The 24,683-nt window shown below is 46.6% G+C and overlaps 2 protein-coding genes across 2 annotated transcripts in view; one reads left to right on the top strand and one right to left on the bottom strand.

Annotated features, from left to right (window-relative positions):
- The window catches only part of Marcksl1 (MARCKS-like 1), a 2,514-nt gene extending 818 nt beyond the window's left edge, over window positions 1-1,696 (top strand). Inside the window, exon 2 of the mRNA XM_013020480.1 lies at window positions 422-1,696. Within this exon, the coding sequence (XP_012875934.1) occupies window positions 422-937 (516 nt within the window). The 3' untranslated portion in view covers window positions 938-1,696. The remainder of the gene's footprint in view (window positions 1-421) is intronic.
- A 158-nt stretch (window positions 1,697-1,854) lies between these two features.
- Window positions 1,855-24,683, bottom strand: part of Hdac1 (histone deacetylase 1) — a 31,891-nt gene continuing 9,062 nt past the window's right edge. Inside the window, exons 3-13 of the mRNA XM_013020492.1 lie at window positions 16,050-16,167; window positions 10,139-10,277; window positions 9,542-9,683; window positions 8,231-8,323; window positions 4,839-4,947; window positions 4,621-4,761; window positions 3,903-4,011; window positions 3,680-3,810; window positions 3,219-3,371; window positions 2,690-2,738; window positions 1,855-2,413 (exon numbers count right to left, since the gene is read on the bottom strand). Of these exons, the coding sequence (XP_012875946.1) occupies window positions 2,386-2,413; window positions 2,690-2,738; window positions 3,219-3,371; window positions 3,680-3,810; window positions 3,903-4,011; window positions 4,621-4,761; window positions 4,839-4,947; window positions 8,231-8,323; window positions 9,542-9,683; window positions 10,139-10,277; window positions 16,050-16,167 (1,212 nt within the window). The 3' untranslated portion in view covers window positions 1,855-2,385. The remainder of the gene's footprint in view (window positions 2,414-2,689; window positions 2,739-3,218; window positions 3,372-3,679; window positions 3,811-3,902; window positions 4,012-4,620; window positions 4,762-4,838; window positions 4,948-8,230; window positions 8,324-9,541; window positions 9,684-10,138; window positions 10,278-16,049; window positions 16,168-24,683) is intronic.

Consider the following 24,683-nt stretch of genomic DNA (forward strand, 5'->3'; position numbering starts at 1 on the left):
TTTACACAAAGCGGGAGGCGGGGGAATAGGCCGTCCAGGTGTGGTGGGGCAGCGCCCCGAGGCGGCTTCCCGCCCAATGCCGCCCGGGGGTGGGGGGTGGGGGCTCGCTGGCCCGCCCGGGATCTGAGGCTGGGATCGGTTCCGCCTCGAGGGGAGAGCGCGCCCCCCCCGGGGAGGCGGGGGGGGGCCCGGGACCCCAGCGCCTCCTGCCGGCGGTGGCCGCCATGGCTGTCCCGGCGCGCCCCATGAGGGGCGAGGACGATGTTTGACGGAATCCCGGGTGTGGGTGGAAGGCAGAGCCCGGCTTTTGGGGTGCCGTAGACCTTAGTGGTGTCCTCGGTTGCTTGGGAGGGGCTAGCACCGGTCTGGGGACGGGGAGCAGAGTCTGGGCCTCACTGCTGCTGTCTCCTCTGCCCTACAGGAGAATGGCCACGTGAAAAGCAATGGAGACTTATCCCCCAAGGGTGAAGGGGAGTCGCCCCCCGTGAACGGAACAGAAGAGGCAGCTGGGGCGACTGGCGATGCCATTGAGCCAGCACCCCCTAGCCAGGGCGCCGAGGCCAAGGGGGAGGCTCCCCCCAAGGAGACCCCCAAGAAGAAGAAGAAATTCTCTTTCAAGAAGCCTTTCAAATTGAGCGGCCTGTCCTTCAAGAGAAATCGGAAGGAGGGCGGGGGTGATTCTTCTGCCTCCTCACCCACAGAGGAAGAGCAGGAGCAGGGAGAGATCGGCGCCTGCAGCGACGAGGGCACTGCCCAGGAAGGGAAGGCTGTTGCCACCCCTGAGAGCCAGGAACCCCAGGCCAAAGGGGCAGAGGCTAGTGCTGCCTCCAAGGGAGGAGACGCAGAAGAGGAGGCAGGGCCCCAGGCTGCAGAGCCGTCTACTCCCTCGGGGCCTGAGAGTGGCCCTGCATCGGCCAGCGCTGAGCAGAATGAGTAGCTGGGTGGGGGCAGGTGGGTGATCTCTCAAAGCTGCAAAAACTGTGCTGCCCTTAAGAGGTCACTGCCTGGATCTGGTGCCCTGGCTGCCTTCCTGTGCCCAGAAAGGGCGGGCTTACTGCCCCCCTCCTAGCCACGTTCCCTCTCCTCTCCCTCTTGTGGATTCTCCCATCATCCATCTGGGCTTTCTCTTACTGCCAGTTGGAGATGGTCCCTTACAGTTTCCCAAGTTAGGTTAGTGATGTGAAATGCTCCTGTTTCCTGGCCCTACCTTCCTCCTTATCCCACCCCTGCAGAAGGCAGTTGCTGGTTTTCTCCCCCAGTTCTTTTCCAAGTAGGTTTTGTTTATCCTACTCCTCGAATCCCTGAGCCAGAAGTGGGGTGCTTATACTCCCAAACCCTAGTGTCCAGCCTTCCCCTGTTGTTTTTTAGTCTCTGTGCTGTGCCTAGTGGCACCTGGGCTGGGGAGGACACTGCCCCTGTCTAGGTTTTTATAAATGTCTTACTCAAGTTCAAACCTCCAGCTTGTGAATCAACTGTGTCTCTTTTTTGACTTGGTAAGCAAGTATTAGGCTTTGGGGCGGGAGGGAGGTCTGTAATGTGAAACAACTTCTTGTTGTCTTTTTTTTCTCCCATTGTTGTAAATAACTTTTAATGGCCAAATCCCAGATTTGTACTTTTTTTTTCTAATTGCTAAAACCATCCTCTTTCACCTGGTTTTACTGTAACATTTGGAAAAGGAATAAATGTTGTCCCTTTAGTAGTGCTTTAATGGGTGGTGTTGGGGGTAGGGTGAGAAGATTGGGGGACCCTGGGTGGGTGGGGATTAGGATAGGTAGGTTCCTGGGCATGGGGTTGCCTAGAAGGGACAAAGAAACAGGAAAGTAGAGCTGGGGATACTGATGGCAAACAAGCTCAGAAGGGTATAGAAATGTACCATTTTATTACAAAGAGTCACAAAAATGAAAATAGTATCTCAAAAAGGAAGTTAGACTACCAACCACCTACAGAATTGGGGAGGACAGGGTAGCAGGAGTTTCTTGACTCACCTGAGGCCAATGGCAAGGTATGAAAACAGAACCAGTCTAAAAATGGCTGGTAGCATTTAGAAGACCCAGCCACTATTTCTTAATAAGGGCATTGTTCCAGGACTACTAAGCAGGCACTTGGTATTTCAGGATTTTTGTCATGGCTGCATCCTTCACCCAGACCTGCACCTTTTATGCTTCAGAACTAGGACTCGGGGAGGGATGGGGGCAAGGCAGCTACCGGAAGTTCCCCCAGCACTGCTGCCCTGGGCTTAGGGCCCTGGTTCCTATCTAGTCCCTGGGGATATTTATATTTAATATATTTTTATATAAATACGCAGAGAAATAGAAAATATAAAATCTGAGGGGTTAGGGAGAAAGGTAGGGAACTTGTTAAGAAACCAGAGCTGGAGAGGTCTGCTCAGGCCAACTTGACCTCTTCTTTGACCCTGTGGAGAAAATAGAGACTGGCATGAGATAAACCCACTGCAGAGGCCTTGAGGCAAGTATGAATACAATGACTTCCACAGGACCCTGGCTGCCCAGGTGACTGCTGGGAGCTGGGGCTTCCTAGCTCTGCCTAGAACTGCAGAGACAGACAGACTGGTCCCTGAAAGGGGCCTTTGTAAGCTGGACCAGCTGTCCCTGTGCCTTTCCTCTCAGAGTGGGGGGGCAAAAGGGGTGATGCTCCAATGCCAGGGGATGGCCGACAGCTCCTTCCTCACCCTTTGGCTTCTGGCTTCTCCTCCTTGGTTTTCTCCTCTTCTGTAACTTCTAGAACATAAAAAGTGCAGGGATGGCTAAGGGAAGCCGCTCTGGAAAGAGCTGGGAAGGGGGGGAGGGGGAACGTGGGATCCTCACTTCCTCTGAAACCCCTTCCCTATACGACAGCTCGATGGACATAGAAAAGCAAGAAAAGCTCATCCCAGGTCCTCCCAGTGAGCCCTGTTAAAAACAAACAGGTTGGACCGGTTTCACAGCCTGCTGGAGCCAGAACCCGGTGGGCGGAGGCAGCCCCCTGGGAAACTGGGGTGAAGTGCTGGGAAAAGGGCTTGGGTGGTATGTGAGAGCCAGAGTGTCATTGTTTCTTTGGCCCTGCCACTTCTGAGAGCCACTGAAAGGCCTAAGGAGCTGAGTTAGAGCCCCACAGGAGCTGGCAGGGCCTGGGTCAATTCCCTCCCCCTGGTGCCCTACATAGATTCATCCTCCAGGGCCCAGGACGCTAGACCCAAGTGCTGGCCAACACAAACCCACCTTTCTTCTCTTCTGGGTCTTTCTCTTTTTCATCCTCTGTTTTGACTCTCTTGGCTTTTTTGAAATTGGAAGAGTTCTTGCGGCCACCCTCTCCCTCCTCATCTGAGTCAGAGAATTCTTCCTCACAGGCAATTCGTTTGTCAGAGGAGCAGACTGAGGCAGTGGATGGAAAACATGGGTGAGAAAGCAAGGGGCTTTTTCATCTTAGGACCTGTGCTTAGCGCATCCATGTGATGGGGGAGGGGGCACGCTGGACATATTCGTAATAGAGAGGGTACTTGCCTAGCATAGGACATGGGTTCAATACCTAGCACCAGGGAAAAGAGAAGGGTCTTGGGCTCTGTAACCTGTTCCTAGAGGCGCTGGAACTTGAAACTTAAGTTTTCAACAGATGGGCCCCAGAAAAGGTAGAGGGTAGTCCAAGCTGCCCACTGAGTGGGGAGATACAGGCTCTTGCTTACTTGAGATGCGCTTGTCCGGGTCTTCTTCATCCTCATCACCACTCTCCTCTGGGATGGCGTCCTCAGGAATTGCTTGCATTTGGACCCCAGGTGCATGGGGTAGCATTCTCAGGTTCTCAAAGAGCCGCTGTCTATGGCCAAGGGAGAAAAGGTGGCTAGGTTCTAGTTAGGAACACCAGAGCATGGAACGTTCAGCCAAAGGATGGCTGGGGAATTCACTCACTTGATCTTTTCCAGGTACTCATTAGTGTTCTGGTTAGTCATATTAGAAGGACTGATGTGAAGCTTGAAGTCTGGTCCAAAGTATTCGAAATAGTCATTGTATGGCAGCTCTGATTGGGGCAGGGGAAAGAAGAGTCAAGAGACCTGATACCATGGAACTCTGAGAAAAGATTCTGTAGGTTTTACCCATCTACAAAAGAGCAAGAATCCTCCAAGATGGTGTGAGAACAGAGTACCGACAGAATTTTAATCTCTTGTGTTTTTTTTTTTCCCAGTATTGGGGTTTGAACTCAGGCCTTTTGCCTGCCAGGCAGACTCTCTACCACTGAATTTTAACCTTTCCAACACCATTCTCTAGTGCCCACTTGTACACGTGTAATTAGAAGGGGAAGGAGTGAGCTTCTGGTGTAGGACACTAAGCATGGCTCACTGTGAGCATTCCTTTCACTCAAGCAGTTACCCTAAAGCAGAAATTCCAAAGCTGTCAACAAGCACTGATAATGTTCACTCCAAAAGCAGGAGGGAGGGGACTGAATAAAAAGGGACTAGGGAAAAGCTGATGGCTCTGGTCTACAACCTTGGAGGCTAGGCAGAAAGACTCAAGGACTGGTGTCAGAAGATGAGGAATCTTACAATCAAATGGGGAGGGAGGGGGTGTATCCTCAACGGCATAAGAGCACGAGCTCCCACCCCACCCACCCTGGCTCTGGAGCTAATACCATTTGGGATCTCTGTGTCCAGGGCCACTGCTGTTTCATATGTCCAGCACCGAGCAACATTTCGAATGGTGTAACCACCTCCTCCTAGCATCAGCATGGGCAGGTTGAAGCTCTTGACAAATTCCACACACTTGGCATGCCCTTTGGAGAAACAGTGCCATGTTACACGAGCACCCAGCAAGGACCCTACCCACCTCCACTTTGCTACCTGCTCTCACCTTTGATGGTCAGATTGAAGCAACCTAACCGATCCCCAGACAGGGAGTCTGAGCCACACTGTAAGACCACTGCACTAGGCTGGAACATCTCCATTACTTTGGACATGACCTAAAAGTACACATATTGGTCACTAACCTCAAGAAAAACCATGTAGAGAAGGTGGGCACAACATTTTCTTCTGTTTCTTATCATTCTTCCTCATTTGTGTTACGGACACAATGTGAAAGGATCTCTGAGATTTCCTAATTCTGAACCTTGAATGGTCTCCCTGTTAATTCCCTAAACTTCCCCTGCCATGCCACTTCCTTTGGGAAGCTCCCCAACTCCAAACTGCTTGTGCTGTACTCATTTGGCTCTAGCTTTATATTAAAAAGATGCTGTATTTACTTACTTACTTTTCTTTTTTTTGGGGGGGGGGCCCGGTCGTGGGGCCTGAATCTGGGCCTGGGCGCTGTCCCTCAGCTCTTCAGCTCAAGGCTAGCACTCTACCACTTGAGCCACAGCACCACTTCCGGCTTTTTTTTTCCCTTCTGCTTATGTGGTACTGAGGAATCGAACCCAGGGCCTCAGGCATGCAAAGCAAGCGCTCTACCATTGAGTTACCTTCCCATCCCTTATTTTTAACACTGGTTCTAGGACTTGAATTCAGGGCCTGTGTGTTCTGTCCCTTTGCTTTTTTGTTCAAGGCTGGTGCTTTACCACTTGAACTAGAGCTCTACTTATAACTTTTTGCTGGTTAATCAGAGATAGAATCTCATGGACTTTCCTCAACACAATCATCAAATCTGGGCATCCTGAGTAGGATTACAGGCTTTATTTTTGCAGCTTATTCTCACAATTGGAGTCTAATATTTGTTGCAGAGGGTCTACCTGAATTGGCTTAAGCTTCTTTTTTTGTTTGTTTTTTTGGCCGGTCATGGGGCCTGAACCCTGGGCCTGGGCACTGTCCCTCAGCTCTTTAGCTCAAGGCTAGTGCTCTAGCACTCGAGTTATAGCACCATTTCTGGCTTTTTTTTCTGCTTATGTGGTGCTGAGGAATCGAACCCAGGGCCTCATGCATTTGGCAAGCACTCTACCACTGAGCCACCTTCCCAGCCCTGGCTTAAGCTTCTTAACAGCACATTAGTACAGATCTAACACCTTAGTGGGGCATTCAAGATTCCCTTTGAAATACACAGAATCCAACACAAGTTAATTATAAAAAAAAAAAAAAAGCCAGGCCCCAGGGACTCACACCTGTAATCCTACCTACTCAAGAGGCCAAGATCTGAGGCTCACAGTTCAAAGCATGTCCAAAGCCAGTCCAGATAGGAAACGTCTGTGAGACTCTTATCTCCAATTAAATCACAGAAAGAGCCAAAAGTGATGCTGTGGCTCAAGAGGTAGAGCACTATCTAGCCTTGAGCAAAAGAAGCTCAGCGACAGCGCCTAGGCCCTCAGAGTTTAAGCCTTAGGACTGGCAAAATAAGAAAAAAGAAACATGGACTCCAACATCTTTCTCCTATTACTAGTTCACTCCTCCCACACTTACCTGTCTACATGCCACTCCATACATTGGCACCTCTGCCCTTCTGCTATTGCCTCTGCTGAATGCCATTCTTCTTCCCCACCTCCTTCACATGAACACGTCCTTCACTATTCCAGGGCCAATGTCTCTATCTTTGTGAACTCATCCTTGACTATCCTCTGCCAGCCTGGACGGTAGGTGTTTCTCACTTTTTTTTTTTTTTTTTGCCAGTCCTGGGGCTTGAACTCAAGGCCTGGATGCTGTCCCTGAACTTCTTTTGCTCAAAGCTAGCAGTTTACACTTGAGCCACAGCACCACTTCTGGCTTTTTCTGTTTATGTAGTACTGTGGAATCAAAACCAGGGCTTCATGCATGCTAGGCAAGCGCTCTACCACTGAGCCACATTTCCAGCCTCTTGTCTCTCACTTTTGTTCAAAACACAGGCCCCACACCAATCTGCCCAAGGACTCTGGTAAGCAGCCTGCCTATAGAACATGCCACCTGAAGACCTTCCCAGAATATCTGAATAAGCTGATAGTAAAGGGCTTTCCTAGGTAGAGTCACAGGGCAAAAATTAGAATAAATTCTACTTCTTCAAATGTGCAAATGTCAAGGAAAAAAGAAATATGAAAAAAAAAAAAGTCCAGGAGCCAGGTGCTGGTGGCTCAAGCCTATAATCCTAGCTACTCAGGAGGCTGAGATCTGAGGATCGAAGTTTGAAGCCAGCCCAAACAAGAAAGTCCATGAGATTCTTGTCTCTAATAAACTTCAAAAAAGCTGGAAGTGGTGCTGTAGCTCAAGAGGTAGAGCGCTGGCCTTGAGCAAAAGAAGCTCTAGGACAACATCGAGGCCCAGAGTCCAAGCCCCAGGACCAGAAAAAAACAAAACAAAACAGACCCCAAAGAAATGGTGATATAAAATGGATTGACCACATTCTACACTTCCCACCAAACATTCCAGACTATGAGGGCAAAGATCATGCCTTAAACATTCTTATTTATTTTTGTGCTGATACTGGGGCTTGAACTCAGGACTAGGCACTATCCCTTTTTCAATCAAGATTGTTACTCTACCACTTGAGCCATACCTCTACTTCTGGCTTTTTGGTAGTTAAATGGATGTAAGAGTTACAGATTTGTCTGCCTGGGATGGCTTTGAACCTCGACGCTCAGATCTCTTCCTCTTGATTTTTGTTGTTTTTGCTAGTTCTGGGGATTGAACTCAGGACCTGGGCACTGTCCCTGAACTTCTTTTACTCAAGGCTAGCACTCTACCACTTGAGCCACAGTACCACTTCCTGCTTTTGCCATTTATGTGGTACTGAAGAATTGAACCCAGGGCTTCATGAATGCTTGGCAAGCACTCTACCATTAAACCACATTTCTAGCTCCTCCCTGCCTCTCGAGTAGCTAGGATTATAGGCATGAACCACAGCGTTCCACTGCTTTAAACATTCTTGCATTTAGCCAGGTATTGGTGGCTTAGTTACTCAGAAGACTGAGGTCTGAGGATTGTAGTTCAAAGCCAGGCAGGAAAGTCTGTGAGACTCTTCTCTCCAATAAACTACCAGAAAATTGGAAGTGGTGCTGTGGCTCAAGTGGTAGAGCGCTCGCCTTGAGCTGAAGAGTTGAAGGACAGTGCCTAGGCCCAGAGTTCAAGTCCCACAACCGACCAAAAAAAAAATTTCTTATATCTAGCAGTGAGCAAGACCCACAGAAGACATCAACAAATTTCCTTCCCTTAACCACACAATCCAGTACTGAAACACCTCTCCTTTCCCAAAAGCTGTAATGGGAGAGAACTCTGGGGCAGGGTATAGTACTTTGCTATCCTTCCCCTAGACCAATCCTATTTGTGACCCAAGGGGTGGATAAAGCCACTTACCGGCTTGAAGATGGCCTCATAGGACTCATCATCGATGCCATCTCGGAGTGGGTAGTTAACAGCATAATACTTGCCTTTGCCAGCCCCAATATCCTAATCAAGAGGAACAATAAAAAGTAAAACTGCTAAATGAAGCCAGGAAGGAGCACAAGGATGGGGTGACAAGACTAAGGAAAGAGTCACGTAGACTCAGGAAGGGGAGCCAAGGGACAACCAGGGTAACCTTGGTTAGTACCATTTCCTTAACTGGCAAGTCCAGTTCACATTTCTGGAGACACTGAAGATGAGAGCTGCCTAACCTACTCCAAAGCATATTTCTGCCTTAGATTGAGTTAGAGCTGGCAGGCAGCTGGATCACAGAAATGATATCCACCCCCAACAACCCTTTCCTTTCCAGAGAGTTTTTTTTTTGTTGTTGTTGGTCCTGGGCTTGAACTCTGGGCCTGGGCGCTGTCCCTCAGCTCTTCAGCTCAAGGCAAGCGCTCTACCACTTGAGCTACAGCGCCACTTCCGGTTTTCTGGTGGTTTATTGGAGATAGGAGTCTCACGGTCTCTCCTGCTCGGGCTGGCTTTGAACCACGATCCTCAGATCTCAGCCTCCTGGGTAGCTAGGATTACAGGCGTGAGCCACCAGTGCCCGGCTTTCCAGAGAGTTTTATTGTGTAACTCTATCCTTTGTTCTCTCTAGAGAGAGAGGTCTGAAGGAGGAAGACAAGTTCTTCCAACTAATTTCCAAACAGTCCACTCTCAGTTATTGTAATGCTAGCCATAGCAAGTATCTGAATTAATGCCACTTTTCCACACAAGGGTTACTGGGATGGCAAAGTGGTTGATTTCACTGTATTCAATCAAGCTAACAGTAACAGTTTCAGTAAGGAGGCTTATATATTACTGTTCTACATGTAAAACTCCATGTACTTTTCTGGGGTATGTCCTTTGCTTTGAGTCAGATGACCAAATGGGAAAGATGATAAAAAAAATGAGACATATAAGTTCTAATTCCTATCCCCAAACTAAGGCCTTATGGGTCACAAGAAGCAGTATGATGCAACCCAATTGTGGCCAGGAATTACTATGAATCTGGAGACCATGTTCTTTCTCTGATTCTGTATGTCCTATCATTCCCTTCCTACAAAATAAGACAGAGAGAGAGAGAAAGACACAGACACAGACACACACCACAGTAAGCGTTTCAGGCTGCAGTGTTCTGAGTGACAGAAGAGTCAGAAAGTAGGTGTTAGTGGTATATGATAAGATACTTAGAGCTAGTGGCTAACTGTGATCTGGTTGGCCCCTAAAGGGAGTTCTCACCCGTAAGTCACCAGTTCCTGGGAAGTACTCTCCATATTTATGAAAGGACACAGTCATGACGCGGTCTGTGGTGTAGAAGGCCTCTTCCACGCCATCACCATGGTGAATATCAATGTCAATATACAGCACCCTCTGGTGATACCTAGGATCAGAAAGGGGTCAGGGGTCCGGGGGCTCTTGGGGATGGGACGCGCCAAGGGCGCCAGGTCCCAGCTTACCAGGCTAGCTGCCTCCCTCAGGTATCTCTAAGCACCAGAGACGTAGAAACTGGCTGAAGGAAGGTGGAAGAGCGGCCGGGTGTCTCCAGAGGCCTGACCAAGCCGACCAAGTCCGATCTTCCTACTCTACAGCCAGGGTCAACTCCGGCCACAGGGACCTCTGGAGGCAGGATCTGAGCAGCACCTGCCCCTGATCTTGCCGTGGGCTCAGATCAAACCAAGACCCTCGCCAAGGAGAGGATGGCCAGAGACACTCACCAAACACATCCTAGCCAGCACACCGTAGGAAAAGCAAACTAGGGAGGCAAGCCCAGAGGGAGAGGGAAGTGGGAACCTGGCCTAACATGCTCCTCCAAGAGACAAGGCCAGGCAGGCATACTTTAGCAATTCCAGGATGGCCAAGACGATATCGTTGACATAACAGAAGCCAGATGCCTCAGACTTCTTTGCATGGTGCAGGCCCCCAGCCCAATTCACAGCGATGTCCGTCTGTTGCTTATTAAGTTTCACGGCACTTGCTGGGGCAAGGAAAGAAAGAATATAAGTTACTAAACTACTCTCACCTTCTTCCAAGAAGCCCAGAGAACTCAGTGAGAGGTTAGAACTTGCCTATTCGACACTGCACTTTGTAACTCATAAGTAAGCTCCCTCTTGCTACCCTAGTCCAACGGAAAATAAACATGGCTACTTTTTTTTTTTTAATTTTTTTTTTTTTTTGGTCCAGTTGTGGGGCCTGAACTCTGGGCCTGGGCGCTGTCCCTCAGCTCTTCAGCTCAAGACTACCACTCTACCACTTGAGCCACAGCGCCACTTCCGGCTTTTTTCTTTTTGCTTATGTGGTGCTGAGGAATTGAACCCAGAGCCTCAGGCATGCATGGCAAGCGCTCTACCACTGAGCCACCTTCCCGCCCCAGGTAGTTAGTTCTTTAAGGCCTTTCTTGTTCTTGTTCTTGTTTTGTCGGTCATGGGGCCTGAACTCTGGGCCTGGGCGCTGTCCCTCAGCACTTCAGCTACAGCATGACTTCCAGCTTTTTCTGCTTATGTGGTGCTGAGGAATTGAACCCAGGGCCTCATGCATGCAAGGCAAGCACTCTACCACTGAGCTACCTCTTTGAGGTTTTGAGAAAGCTTTTCTTCTTTTTCCAACCTGAGTTTATCCCTGAGTTGATTCCAGATGATCAAGAAGGACATGAAGAACAGAGGCCTACATAACTACCTTCATCAAGTGCTCACAACACACCACAATGCTAATTGCTTTTGTTATCTGGTGCATTTATCCTCACAAAAGCTCAGGTAGGATTTGGTCAAATCTTTTTTTTAATTTAATTTTATTTTATTTGTGAACATACTGTACAATTACATGGGCAGGATAATGCGTACATTTCTTACCAAGCATTGCAGCCTCCTCCTTTGTTTACCCTTCACATCCCTTCCCAGCCTTCCCCCTCCCCCCTTGGTCAAATCTTATAAGTGGAGAAATCAGTATTCCAGCTTCAAGCTTGTCCTAAAAGCCTAAAAGAATATACCCTGAGGGAAATGTGTCCTTGTCCTTTTCAGAGGGGCTTTCATGTATACAATCTTGTTTGATGATCGCAACAACTCCATGAATCCGGCCAGACAGATATCAAGCCGACTATACAGAGGGAAAAGAACAGGGAGAAGCTGAGAGACCTGTCCAAGACAAAAGAACCATGGAGCCAGAATCAAGAGCCCAGGTGTCTGAACTCCCACACTCTGTGTGCTTTCTACCACACCCACAAGAGCTACACCAAAGTTATTTCAGGCCTCTAGGGGTAAAAGTACACATTAGTGCATAATGTGGAAACACATGCAAACAGTAATGCAAATGAAACAAAACAGACAGGAAGGAAAGCACACCTGGACAGCGTAGTCTCACAGAGCTAGAGAGGAAGCCCAGTGCGCTGTCTCCTCTCACAGGAAATGACACTACTGGGACTTCAGTGATGTAGAAGTCAGAGACAGGAGTTGTGCTAGATCCCATCCCTCACCCCTGGGTTTTTCCCATGGTTAATCATGGGTTCCCAAAGTGCAGCAAGGAGAAAAAGCCTTGAGATGAAGAAGGTGGAAGAAGCCAGCCTGATTGTGGTTAACATCAAGACACAGCTGAAACTCAGAATCTGTAATGACCTCAAGACTGACCAACACTGGCACTCTAACTTGGAGGGTGCCAAAGATCTGGTGCTCTGACATTGTAGCTGCACAGGAAGTGAGCAATAGGCAGCTCTTCCTTACCCTTTCCAGGGTAAACACTGGGAGGCTATGTCAATAAGAACTTTAGCTCTCTACTATGGAGTTATAAATAGGGCTGGGAAGGTGGCTCAGTGGTAGTGTTTGCCTTGCATGCATGAGGCCCTGGGTTCAATTCCTCAGCACCAGATAAGCAAAAAGAAAAAAGCCGGAAGTGGCACTGTGGCTCACGTGGTAGAGCATTAGCTTGAGCTGAAGAGCTGAGGGACAGCGCCCAGGCCGAGTTCAGGCGCAACGACCGGACCCCCCCCCAAAATAAATAAATAAATAAAGTTTTGTTTATATTCCCATATGGAATTCGAAGTCATCATGGGAGTAAAAATTTTAGATATGAGGAAAAAATATTTTCCTTTGGGCAATAATCCAGCAGCCAATCTGTTTTCCTCAGGTTCAAGGACCTATGGAATTAGATGTGGGAAAAGGGAAAATGAATAAACAGATAATCACCTTCTCAGAGCAGTGGCACTCACCAAGAACGCTGAGGCGAGAGGATTGCAGCTTTGAGACCAACCTGGCAACACATCTAAGAACCCAGTCTCAAAAGGAAAAGTAACCAGTGTGCAGCAATGGACACTTCAACTCCACTTTCAGTTTTTTTGGTGGTTAATTGAAGAACTGCCTGGGAACTATGATCCTCAGGTCTCAGCCTTCTGAGTACCTAGAAAAACTGGCACGAGCCACTGGCACCTAGTCTGGACACTTAAATGGACATGTTAGATTGTATACCCTTGTACAACCTTCTGAAACTCAGAAAACAAATAAGCAAATTAAGCCGGGCACTGTGGCTCATATCTATAACCCAAGCTACTCAGGAGGCTGAGATCTTAGAATCACAGTTCAGACTAAGCTCAGGTAGATAGATGGTAAAAACTCAAAAGTGGAGGTGGTTGAAGTAGAAAGTCAAGTGGGAGCGCAAGGTCCTGAGTTCAAACTCGAGTACTAGAAAACAAAGTAAAAACTCCAAAAACACAGCAAAGGAATCCTATCCTATACAGAGATATACAGGATTGAACATGAACTTTAGAGCACAGCTTATACTGTAATGACCCTAAGAAAGTGGATATGACCAAGAAGTAGACTTCAACTGTATTACACCATGTCTTCTTTCTTAGGCTAGTCGCTGTTACATGACTTTTTTAAAAAATAATTTTTGTATTTGAAATACTTCATATGGATCATATTTAGAAGTAGTCATCTCAGTGTCAACGAAAGGCTTAGTTCCAGGATATTAATCAGAAACCAAAATCTATGAGTGGTCAAGTCCATTAAAAAAATAGCTTTAGGTCAGGTGCAGGTAGCTCATACTCAGGAGGCTATTATCTAAGGATTACAGTTCGAAGCCAGCCTGGGCAGGAAAGTGTGAGACTCATATTTACAATTAAACATGAAAAAAGCCAGAAGTGGAGCTGTGGCTCAAAGGTAGAGTGCTAGCCTTAAATACAAAAGATAAAGGACAGTGTCCAGGCTCTGAGTTCAAGCCCCAGGACCAACACACACAGAAAGGATCAAAAAGCCAGGCGCTGGTGGCTCATGCCTGTAATCCTAGCTACTCAGGAGGCTGAGATCTGAGGATCTCAGTTTAAAGCCAGCCCGGGCAGGAAAGTCCATGAAACCCTTATCTCCAATAAACCATCAGAAAACTGGAAGTGGCACTGTGGCTCAAGTGGTAGAGCACTAGCCTTGAGCTGAAGAGCTGAGGGACAGCGCTCAGGCCCAGAGTTCAAGCCCCACCACCGACAAAAAAAAAAAAAAAAAAAAAGAAAGCTTCATAAACCAGGTCAGGTGGCTTATGCCTGCAATCCCAGCTACTTGAGAGGTGGAGAGAGGATTACGGTTCCAGGCCAGCTATTTAATCTATCTGTCAAACAAACTAAAGGAAAAGAATTGGGCATGGGCATGGCTCAAGAGGCAGAGTACACACAACCCTGAGCTCAAATCCTTAGTACTAAAGCTCATTTAAAATAAAAAAAAATTTTTTTTTTGGGGGGGGGTCCAATTGTGGGGCCTGAACTCTGGGCCTGGGCTCTGTCTCTCAGCTCTTTAGCTCAAGGCTAGCATTCTACCACTTGAGTCACAGTGCCACTTCCAGCTTTTTTTTTCTTATTATGTGGTGCTGAGGAGTCGAACCCAGGGCCTCATGCATGCAAGGCAAGTGCTCTACCACTGAGCCACCTTCCCAGCCCCGTTTAAAAAATTTTTTAAAGCTGGGAATGTGGTTTAGTGGTAGAATGCTTGCCTAGCAGGCATGAAGCCTGGGTTCAATTCCTCAGCACCACATAAGCAGAAAAAGCTGGAAGTGGCACTGTGGCTCAAGTGGTAGAATGCTAGCCTTGAGCAAAAGAAGTCAAGGACAGTGCCTGGGCCCCGAGTTCAAGCCCCAGGACTGGTAAACAAACAAACAAATATTAAAGGCTGGGAATGTGCTTTGTGGGTTTGATTCCTCAGTACCACATAAACAGAAAAAGCTGGAAGTGGTGCTGTAGCTCAAGTGGCTGCTAGCCTTGAGCAAAAGAAGCTCAGGGGCAGTGCTGAGGCCCTGAGTTCACGCAAAAAAAAACCTAAAAATAAAAATAAATAAATTTAAAAAGCTTGGTGCTGGTGGCTTACTCCTGTAATCATAGCTACTCAGAAGGCTGAGATCTGAGGATTACAGTTCAAAGCCAGCCCAGGAAGAAAAGTGTGATTTATCTTCAATTAATCACCAGAAAACCAGAAGTGGCACTGTAGTCCAAAGTGGTAGAGTGCTAGCCTTGAGCAAAATAGTTCAGGGACAGTGCCAGAGCCCTGAGTCAAGCCCCATGACCAAATGAGACACCATTTCTAATTAACCAGCAAAAAACTGGGTTGAAGGCACGTCTCATAAGATAGAATATCAGCTGTGACCAAGCCAATCCAAGTAAGCACAAGGCCCTGAATTTGCCCCGGCAACAAACAAACACACAAAAATATTCATGCAAAAAATGCTGGGGTATGGGAGATCACCTTGTTAACAAGTATGAGGCTCTGAGTTAAAACCCCAGAGCCATTTTAAAACATAACTTAAGAACATACTTAAATACTATTGTATTTTATGAGATCCTAAGTGATATAAGCTAACCATAAAGGAAAGTCAGATGTGACAATTTAGTTCCCTCCCCCCACTTTTTAAAAGGCATGGTCTCATTGTATAGAACAGGCTAGCCTTAAACTTGAGAGCCTCTTGCTTCAGCCTCCTGAGTACTGGGATTACAGGTACATATACCATATTTGGCTATCATAAATTTGATTTTTTTTTTTTGGCCAGTCCCAGGGTTTGAACTCATAAACTTCTTTTGCTCAAGGCTAGCACTCTACCACTCAAACCACAGCACTACTTCTGGCCTTTTCTGTTTATGTGGTACTGAGGAATCGAACCCAGGGCTTCATACAAGCTAGGCAAGCACTCCACCACTAAGCCACATTCCCAGCCTATCATAAATTTGAAGAGATTTTTCCCAGAGCGAAAGTAATCCTCAACCAATGTGCGGCTTCTGAGAGAGGACGGGTGCTAGGGTTTCAGGTCCCGGGGGCAAGGCATAGAATCACCTCATCTCAAAGATGAGATCATCTAGAGTCTATCAAGTAGCGTCTAAACTCTCAATTCTCACAAAGTCAGACCAGCTGCAGTTGGACAGGAGTCAGAGATCACATGGCCCAACCCATCTTACCAAAGACAAATCTGAGGGGAAGTGACCTGCCAGTCAGTGAAGAGTTAAAAGATGGCCCTGTACCCATTGTCTCCTTTCCAGCTCAGTGCTTGTCCCATGACAATGACTGTATATTCAAGCTAGTTATAAACCTAATTGGAGAATGTCTAACCTCTATTATTTATAATCAGGAAACAAAGAAAACCAGACTTGAGTGGGGGAAAAAAGGCACCCTTGGAAGCTAGGAAAAAAACAGATGTTAGTCAAATGAGGCCCAAGGAAGGCAGAAACAGCGTTTCTAATGGAAGGGAAGTCCAGCTGGGGACTAAGAGTAGTGAGGGAACAGAAGAGACTTACATCTTTGCATCTGTTTGCTGTACTCAGACATGTTGTCTGGACGAATGGAGCGCAAGAATTTAATGTAGTCATCACTGTGGTACTTGGTCATCTCCTCAGCATTAGCTTTGTGAGGGCGCTAGAGGGCAGAAGGGAGAAAGTCAAGTTATTTTTCTCTACTGTCAGTCTTTACCCAGACTACTTTGAACACTTACTGCCCAGTTATTACTAGGCAGAATAAATAACTGATTAGTTTCAAGCCTCATGGGTGCCAGTGGCCCATGCCTGTAATCCTAGCTACTCAGGAAGCTGAGATCTGAGGATCCTAGTTCAAAGCCAGCCTGGGCAGGAAAGTCCGTGACATTCTTATCTCCAATAAACCACTCAGAAAATTGGAAGTGGCTCTGTGGCTCAAGTAGTAAAGCTCTAGCATTGAGCTGAAGAGCTGAGGGACAGCACCCAGGCCTAGAGTTCAAGCCCCATGACTGACAAAAAAAAAAAAAAGAAAGATATGTACACGTGCCAGGTGCTGGTGGCTCATACCTACAATCCAAGCTACTCAGGAGGCTGAGATTTGAGGATAGCAGTTTGAAGCCAGCCTGGGCAGGAAAGTCCCTAAGACTCCCAGTTATACTATTCAGAAAAAGCCAAAGTGGCACTGTGGCTCAAGTGTACTAGCCTTGAGCACAAAGGGGTTCAGGGACAGCACTAAAACCCTGACTTTAAGCTCCAAGACAGGCAGAAGGAGGAGGAAGAGGACGAGGGGGGAGGGTGGGGAATGGGGGGAGGGGAAGGAGGGAGAAGAGGGAGAAGAGGGGGAGGAGGGGGAGGAGGGAGAGGAGGGAGAGAAGGGAGAAGAGGGAGAGGAGGGAGAGGGGAAAGAAAGGGAGGGGAGAAGAAGGGGGAGGGGAAGGAGGGAGAGGGGAAGGAGGAAGAGGAGGAGGGGAGGAAGAAGAAGAGGAGGAAAAATGTACACTTGAGACAGGCATTGGTAGCTCACGCCTGCAATCCTAGCTACTTAGACAGCTGAGGTTTGAAGATCAAGGTTTAAAGCCAGCCCTACCATAAGAATCTGTGAGATTCTTATTTTCAAAGTTTTTTTTTTTTTGGTCTGTCATGGGGCTTGAACTCTGGGCTTGGACGCTGTCCCTCAGCTCTTCAGCTCAAGGCGAGCGCTCTACCGCTTGAGCCACAGCGCCACTTCTGAGATTCCTATTTTCAATTAACTAGCAAAAAAGCTGTAAGTGGAGCTGTAGAGTGCTAGCTTTGAGCAAAAGTAAGAACTTAGGGATACTGCCCTGAATTCAAGCCCCAGAACTAGCACAAAAAGACAGACAGACAAACAGACAGGAAGGAAGGAAGGAAGGAAGGAAGGAAGGAAGGAAGGAAGGAAGGAAGGAAGGAAGGAAGGCAGGCAGGCAGGCAGGCAAGCAGGCAGGCAGGCAGGCAGGCAGGCAGGCAGGCAGACAGACTTTATTATTAAAGAAACAAGACTAGCTGCTTGAGCTCTACTGTTTAAGCTTACCATTACCTCTTGAGCCAAATTTCCTCACTTACTACATAGAAACAAGGAGGTGATGAGATTTTTTCATTCAAGGCTAGACCTCTACCACTTTGAGCTACAGCTCCACTTCCAGTTCTCTGGTGTTTAATTGGAGATAAGAGTCCCATGGACTTTTCTGCCTGGACTGGCTTTGAACCACAATCCTCAAATATCAGCCTCCTGAGTAGCTATGATTACAGGCATGAGCCACCAATGCCAGCTGGCTCCCAAAGTTTAAAAAACAAACAGTGGATGTCTAAGGACAATTGAAATAGATAGGAAATCCTTTACAAATGATTATGGAAACAATTTGGATGGCATCATAACTACTAAAACTCCCTTGATGGGCTGGAAAGGTAGCTTAGTGGTAGAGTGCTTACATAGTGTGCATGAAGCCCTAGGTTCAATTCCTCAGTACCATATAAGCAGAAAAAGCCAAAAATGGCACTGTGGCTCAAGTGGTAGAGTGCTAGCCTTGAGCAAAAGAATCTCAGAACAGTGCCCAGGCCCTGAGTTCAAGCCTCAGGATTGGAAAAACAACAAATTTCCTTGACATAATCATTTTGGGGTCATCTCATCATTCTGACTCATTCTTTCCCTTACTTGTTCATTCATGTTCTCAGGGCCTTGTGCTCTTGCTCAGCTTTTTCTGTTCAAGGCTGATTGATGCTCTACCACTTGAGTCACACCTCCAGTTCTACCTTTTTACTGGTTAGCTAAACATACAAGTCATAGATTTGTCTTGCCAGCCTGGATCTGAACTGAGTAGCTAGGATTACTGGAGTGAACCACCATTGCCCGGCCTCTTTTTTATTTCTTTGGAGTGCCTCACTATGTACCCTAGCCTTGTGATCCTTCTGCTTCAGCCCCCTATTAGGATTATTAGCTACTGTATTCAACTCAACTTGCCTCTTTTTAAGAAATTGCTTTGGCTGGGAATGTGGCTTAGTGGTAGAGTGCTTGCCTAGCATGAATGAAGCCCTAGATTCGATTCCTCAGAACCATATCAACAGAAAAAGCCGGAAGTGGCGCTGTGGCTTAAGTGGTAGAGTGCTAGTCTTGAGCAAAAGAACCACAGGGAAAGTGCCAAGGCCCTGAGTTCAAGCCCCATGACTGACAAAAAAGAAATTGCTTCTCATTGGGTACAAGTGGCTCTTGCTTAAAATCCTAACTAGATGGGTGGTTGAGACCTAGAAGATGGAGGTTTAAAATCAGCTTAGGTAAAAAATCCTTAAGACTCCATTTCCAATTAACCAGCAAAATGTCAGACTTAAAGTACAGGTCAAATGGTAGAATACCAGCCATGAGCAAGAAAGCCAAGTGAGAACTTGAGGCTCATCCCTAAGCCTGTTCCTTAAAGCAAGAACCTGTTTACCAGGCCACTTGGATATTTATAACATCATTTGTAGGCCATAAAAAATCAATATAGGCCAGACGCTGGTGGCTCTCACACCTGTAATCCTAGCTACTGAGGAGGTTGAGATCTGAGGATCATGGTTCAAAGCCAGCCCAGGCAGGAAAGTCCACGAGACTCTTATCTCCAATTAACCACTAGAAAACCGGAAGTGGCGTTGTGGGTCAAGTGGCAGAGAGTTCACCTTGAGCTGAAGAGCTGAGGGACAGCATCCAGACCCAGAGTTCAAGCCCCACAATGGACAAAAAAAAAAAAAAAACAAAAACAAAAACATTTTCAGTCCGACACTGGTGACTCACATCTGTAATCCTAGCTACTCAGGAGGCTGGGAAACGAGGATCATGGTTCAAAGCCAGCCTGGGCAGAAAAATCCGTGAGACTCTTATCTCCAATAAACCACTAAAAAACTGGGAGTGGCACTGTGGGTCAAGGGGTAGAGAGCTAGCCTTAAGCTGAAGAGTGAAGGGCAGCACCCAAGCCCAGAGTTTAAGTCACAGGTCCAAAAAAAAAAGGTGACTCCATAGTAAAAAATCACCAGGACACATAAGACAGTTGGGCCCTGGTGGCTACTCAGGAGCTGCGCCTCTATTTCAGGCATTTTGCTGGTTAACTGCAGAGTTACAGACTTTTCTACCTGATATGGCTTCAAACTGCCATTCTCCAGGTTTCAGCCTCCTTAATAGGTAGAATGATAAGGCACTGAGTCACCAGCACCAAGCTATGTTCAATTTTATTTGTCACCAGCAACCTGCTAATCAAGATCACAAAAAAGAGTAATAAAATACTTTTTTTTGGTTGGTCATGGAGCCTGAACTCTGGGGCTGGGAGCTCAGCTCATCAGTCCCTCAGCTCTTCAGCTCAAGGCTCCCGCTCTACCACTGGAGCCATAGTGCCACTTCTGGCTTTTTTTGTTTATGTGGTGCTGAGGAATCGAACCCAGAGCCTCATGCATGCAAGGCAAGCACTCTACCACTGAGCCACCTTCCCAGCCCCAATGAAATACTTTTGGTTAAGTAACTTATGCTAACAAAAAACTGTAAGTCTAATTGTAAGGATGAAATGCATGTCTATAATCGCAGATACTTTGAGGTAAATGAGGTAGGAAGATAAAGATTTGAGGTCACCTGAGGTAAAGTTAGCCTGAGACCCTATCTGAACAACAAACTAATAAGCAAAAGGTCAGGGGCATAATTCAAGTGGTACAGCACTTGCCAAACAAGCAGGAGGCCATGTTCAACTCCTAGTACTATTTTTTTCTTTTTTAAAAAAATAAAACATCTAATTTTAAGAGTAAGAGAGAATATGACCTCGGTATCGTATATATTACCAGTGAAAGCATAAATTTATTCAACCACATTGAAAAGCAACTTGGTATTCATAACCTACAATCCAGCAATTCTCTTCTGAAAACTACAGCCAAACAATTATTTTAAATATGCAATAAAAAACATATATATATAAGGAGGGGAGGGGCTGGGAAGGTGGCTCAGTGGTAGAGTGTTTACCTTGCATGCCTGAGGCCCTGGGTTCAATTCCTCAGCACCACATAAGCAAAAAGAAAAAAGCCGGAAGTGGCGCTATGGCTCAAGTGGTAGAGTGCTAGCTTTGAGCTGAAGAGCTGAGGGACAGCACCCAGGCCCAGAGTTCAGGCCCCACGACCGGACCCAAAAAAAAAAAAAAAGAGCTGAGGGATAGTGCCCAGGCCCAGAGTTCAAGCCCAGTGACTGATAACAACAAAAAAAAAAAAAAAGAAAAGAAAAGAAAAAAGAGGAAAAAGCCAGAAGTGGCACTGTAACTCAAGCGGTATAGTGCTAACCTTGACTAAAAGAAGCTCTGGGGGCTGGGAATGTGGCTTAGTGGTAGAGTGCTTACCTAGCATGCATGAAGTCCTGAGTTCGATTCCTCAGTACCACATAAACAGAAAAAGCCAGAAGCGGTACTGTGGCTCAAGTGGTAGAGTGCTAGTCTTGAGCAAAAGAGGCTCAGTGACAGAGCCCAGGACCTAAATTTAAGCCCCAGGACTGGCCCAAAAAAACCCCCAAAGCACCATTTTTTTTTTTAAAGCTTTTAGCTGGTGCCAGTGGCTCACACCTGTAATCCTAGCTAACCAGGAGGCTGAGATCTGAGGCTCACAGTTCAAAGCCAGCTCGGGAAGGAAAGTCTGTGAGACTCTTATCTCCAATTTACCATAAGAAAACTAGAAGTGGTGCTGTGGCTCAAGTGCTAGCCTTGAACTGAAGAGCTGAGGGACAGTGTTCAAGTCCAGAGTTCAAGCCCCATGATTGACCCCCTCCCCCGCAAGAAAAGCTTTTAGGCAGCTTTGCTAAACTTACTTTTCCCAAGAAAAGAAGAAAAGAATACCTTCTCAGCAGGGTGCTGGTAGTTTATGCCTATAATGCTAGCTACCTGAGAGGCAGATTGAGAGATGACTGTTCAAGGCTAGCCTGGGCAAAAAAAGTTTTAAACTATTTCAATGAATGGTTGAGCAAGATGATGCTCACCTGTCATCCCAGCCACAGGGAAGCACAAAGAGGAAGGTAACAGTCCAGGCTGACCAGGGCAAGAATCATAATCCCGTCCCCAAAATAACAAATGCTACTGGCTCATGCCATAATCCTACTTAGGAGGCTGAGATCTAAGGATCATAGTTCAAAGGCAGCCCAGATAGAAAAGATAAGGAAACAATCATCAGAAAGTGGGAAGTGGAGCTGTGGTTGTAGTGGTAGAGCACTAGCCTTGAGCAAAAATCTAAAGGCAGAGCCAGGCACAGGTGGCTTACACCAGTAGTCTTCTGGAATCTGAGAAATGGCTGGAAAGTCTGTGAAAAGCTTATCTCCAATTAACTACCAGAAAACCAGAAGTGGTGCTGTGGCTCTAAGTGGTAGAACCATAGCCTTGAGTGAAAAAGCTAAGGACAGTGCCCAGGCCCTGAGTTCAAGCCCAAGGAACAGCATAAAAATAAATAAAAAAATAAAATAAAATAAAATTCTGCCAGAAGCAAATGGATCATGTCTGTACTCCTAGATATTCAGGGGGCTGTGATATGAGGATTGCTTTTTTTTTTTTTTTGGTGGTCACGGAGCTTAAACTCTGGGCTTGGGCACTGTCCCTGCGCTCTTCAACTTAGCTCTTCAACTTAATGCGAGTGCTCTACCACTTGAGCCACAGTGCCACTTCTGGTTTTCTAGAGGAGATAAGAGTCTCAAGGATCTGCCGGGGCTGGCTGGCTTTGAACCGTGATCCCTAGATCTCCTGAGTAGGATTATAGGCGTGAGCCACAAGCACCTGGCTGAGGATTGCTATTAGAAAACAGCCTGGGCAGGCAGGAAAGTTTGTGAGACTTATCTTCAATTAAACACCATAAACAAACAAAAAACCAGAAGTAGAGCTCCAGTGAGAGATCACTACCTTGATCAAAAAACGCTCAGAGGCTCAGGGACAACACACAATGCCCTGGCCCTGAGATCAAGCCCTAGGACTGTACACATGCACGTGCACATACAGGGACATGGACACGGACACGGACACAGACACCCAGACACACAAACACAGACATACACAAAATGATGAGGGCTAAAAGGCCCGAGTGCCTCAAGTATTAAAGCACCTGCCCAATGAGCATAAGGCTCTGAATTCATACCTAAGTACCACCAAAAACAGAAAAGAAAGAAAGAAAAAAAAAAGAACACCATACAGATGAAGTCATCTCCCATGGTAGCCATCACTGGGTTTTTCCAAAGAACTATTCTCTCCCTTTCTAGTTAGTAACAGATCTCAATCTGGTTGGGCATATTTATATACTCAGCCCTAAGGATCAAATCATGATTAGTCTAAACCAGATCTGGTAAAGACAACTAACTACCGTTATGAATAGTCTGTGGATGGCAAATGACCCATGAGCTCTAAGGAGAAATCTGCTAGGAAGCTTCTGGGAAGGGTTTTCCTATTTAGTTAAAACAGGGGCAAATAAATCCCTGAAAACCTCAAGGTTTTTTTATTCCCAGATGCCTTTCACACCTAAGGAAGCTTGGCTAGAAAGCCTTTTAAGGTCTGGTCCAAGGTCTGTCTGTTCCTCTTTCCCTCTTTGCTTCTTCAGGTGCCTCCATGGGCTCCAGAGACATGACAAAACCATCTGGGACAAAAGACTAATCTTTCAGTTTTAGGAATAGTAGAGATGCTACTGTTGCTAGGTTACTCAAGCTGTCAGCACAGACTTAACCAAGACTCTTATGCCATAGGTGACAGAGGCGCCTAGGCCTTCTTCATTTTCTCACTTGAATTCTACCGGCAGCCTAGTAACTGAGCAGGCCATTTCTAAGATGCACGTTTATTTATTTGTTTAAAACCTTTCACTTGTTCCTTGCTGTCTCCAAAAGGGGTGACACTATGGGCCACATCTGATCTACAGATGTATTGATATTTTGCTTGTACACAGCTAAGAAAAACAAGAACTAGGATGGGGGATAGTTCAGTGGCAGAGCTCTTGTCTAACTGAGCAAGGATTGGGATTTGTTTAAAAAAGAAAAAAAAAAAAGACAGGGCTGGGAATATGGCTTAGTGGTAGAGTGCTTGCCTAGCATGCATGAAGCCTTGGATTCCATTCCTCAGAACCACATTAACAGAAAAAGTTGCTGGGCGCCGGTGGCTCATACCTATAATCTTAGCTACTCAGGAGGCTGAGATCTGAGGATCGTGGTTCAAAGCCAGCCCAGGAATGTCCATGAGACTCTAATCTCCAGTTAACCATCAGAAAACTGGAAGTGGGGCCATAGCTCAAAGTGGTAGAACACTAGCCTTGAGCATAAAAGCTCAGAGATAGTGACCAGGCCTTGAGTTCAAGCCCCAGGACCTGAAAAAAAAAAGACAAAAACTTTGGACCAGGTAAAGATCACCTGGAGCTAAGTCTATAAATTACATTGTATCGTTTCCTCTCCATTTCTTTCTCTTTCTCTCTAGGATAGTCTTGCTAAGTAGCTCAGGCTGTCCTCCACCTTCAGATCCTTAACTACAGACAGTACTTTATCTTTCAGGGTACTGGGATTAATGAGATTAGTCAGATGCTCCTACTGGCTACGTCTTTGCTCTCTAGTGTAAGAAAAGCCGCCTTTTCTATCAAAGTGGGTTGCTCAAAAGTGCCTGTTTTGCTGGATGCCAGTGGCTCATGCCTGTAATCCTAGCTACTCAGGAGGCTGAGATTGGAGGATCGAGGTTCAAAGCCAGCCCGGGCAGTAAAGTTTGTGAGACTCCTATCTCCAAGAAACCACCAGAAAACTGGAAGTGGCGCTGTGATTCAAGTGGTAGAGGGCTAGCCTTGAACTGAAGAGCTGAGGGACAGTTCCTGGGCCCAGAGTTCCTCAAGCCCCACGACCAACAACAACAACAACAAAAGATGCACCTCAGATGGTTCAAGAAAGCAGCAGAGGGTGTGTGTTTTGCCTCTATACTAAAATCTTACCTCAAAGGCTTTTTATTTATTTATTTTTTGGCCAACTCTGCCTAACCCCATCAGCTCTGCCTCTCTACATATCTATCATTAGCTCTCATTTCTTATCTACTTACTGACTTATGCGTTGCGTGGCTGTTACCTGGCAGGTATATGGATAAGAGATTCTGGCTTTATTTTTGGCAGTACTAGATACTTAAGTATCTTGTACTTGCAATGCTCCTGGCTCTTCTTTGCTATACTTACTTTTTGTAT

This window comes from Dipodomys ordii, unplaced genomic scaffold, assembly GCF_000151885.1.
Source record: "Dipodomys ordii isolate 6190 unplaced genomic scaffold, Dord_2.0 Scaffold51, whole genome shotgun sequence".
Classification (NCBI taxonomy): domain Eukaryota; kingdom Metazoa; phylum Chordata; class Mammalia; order Rodentia; family Heteromyidae; genus Dipodomys; species Dipodomys ordii.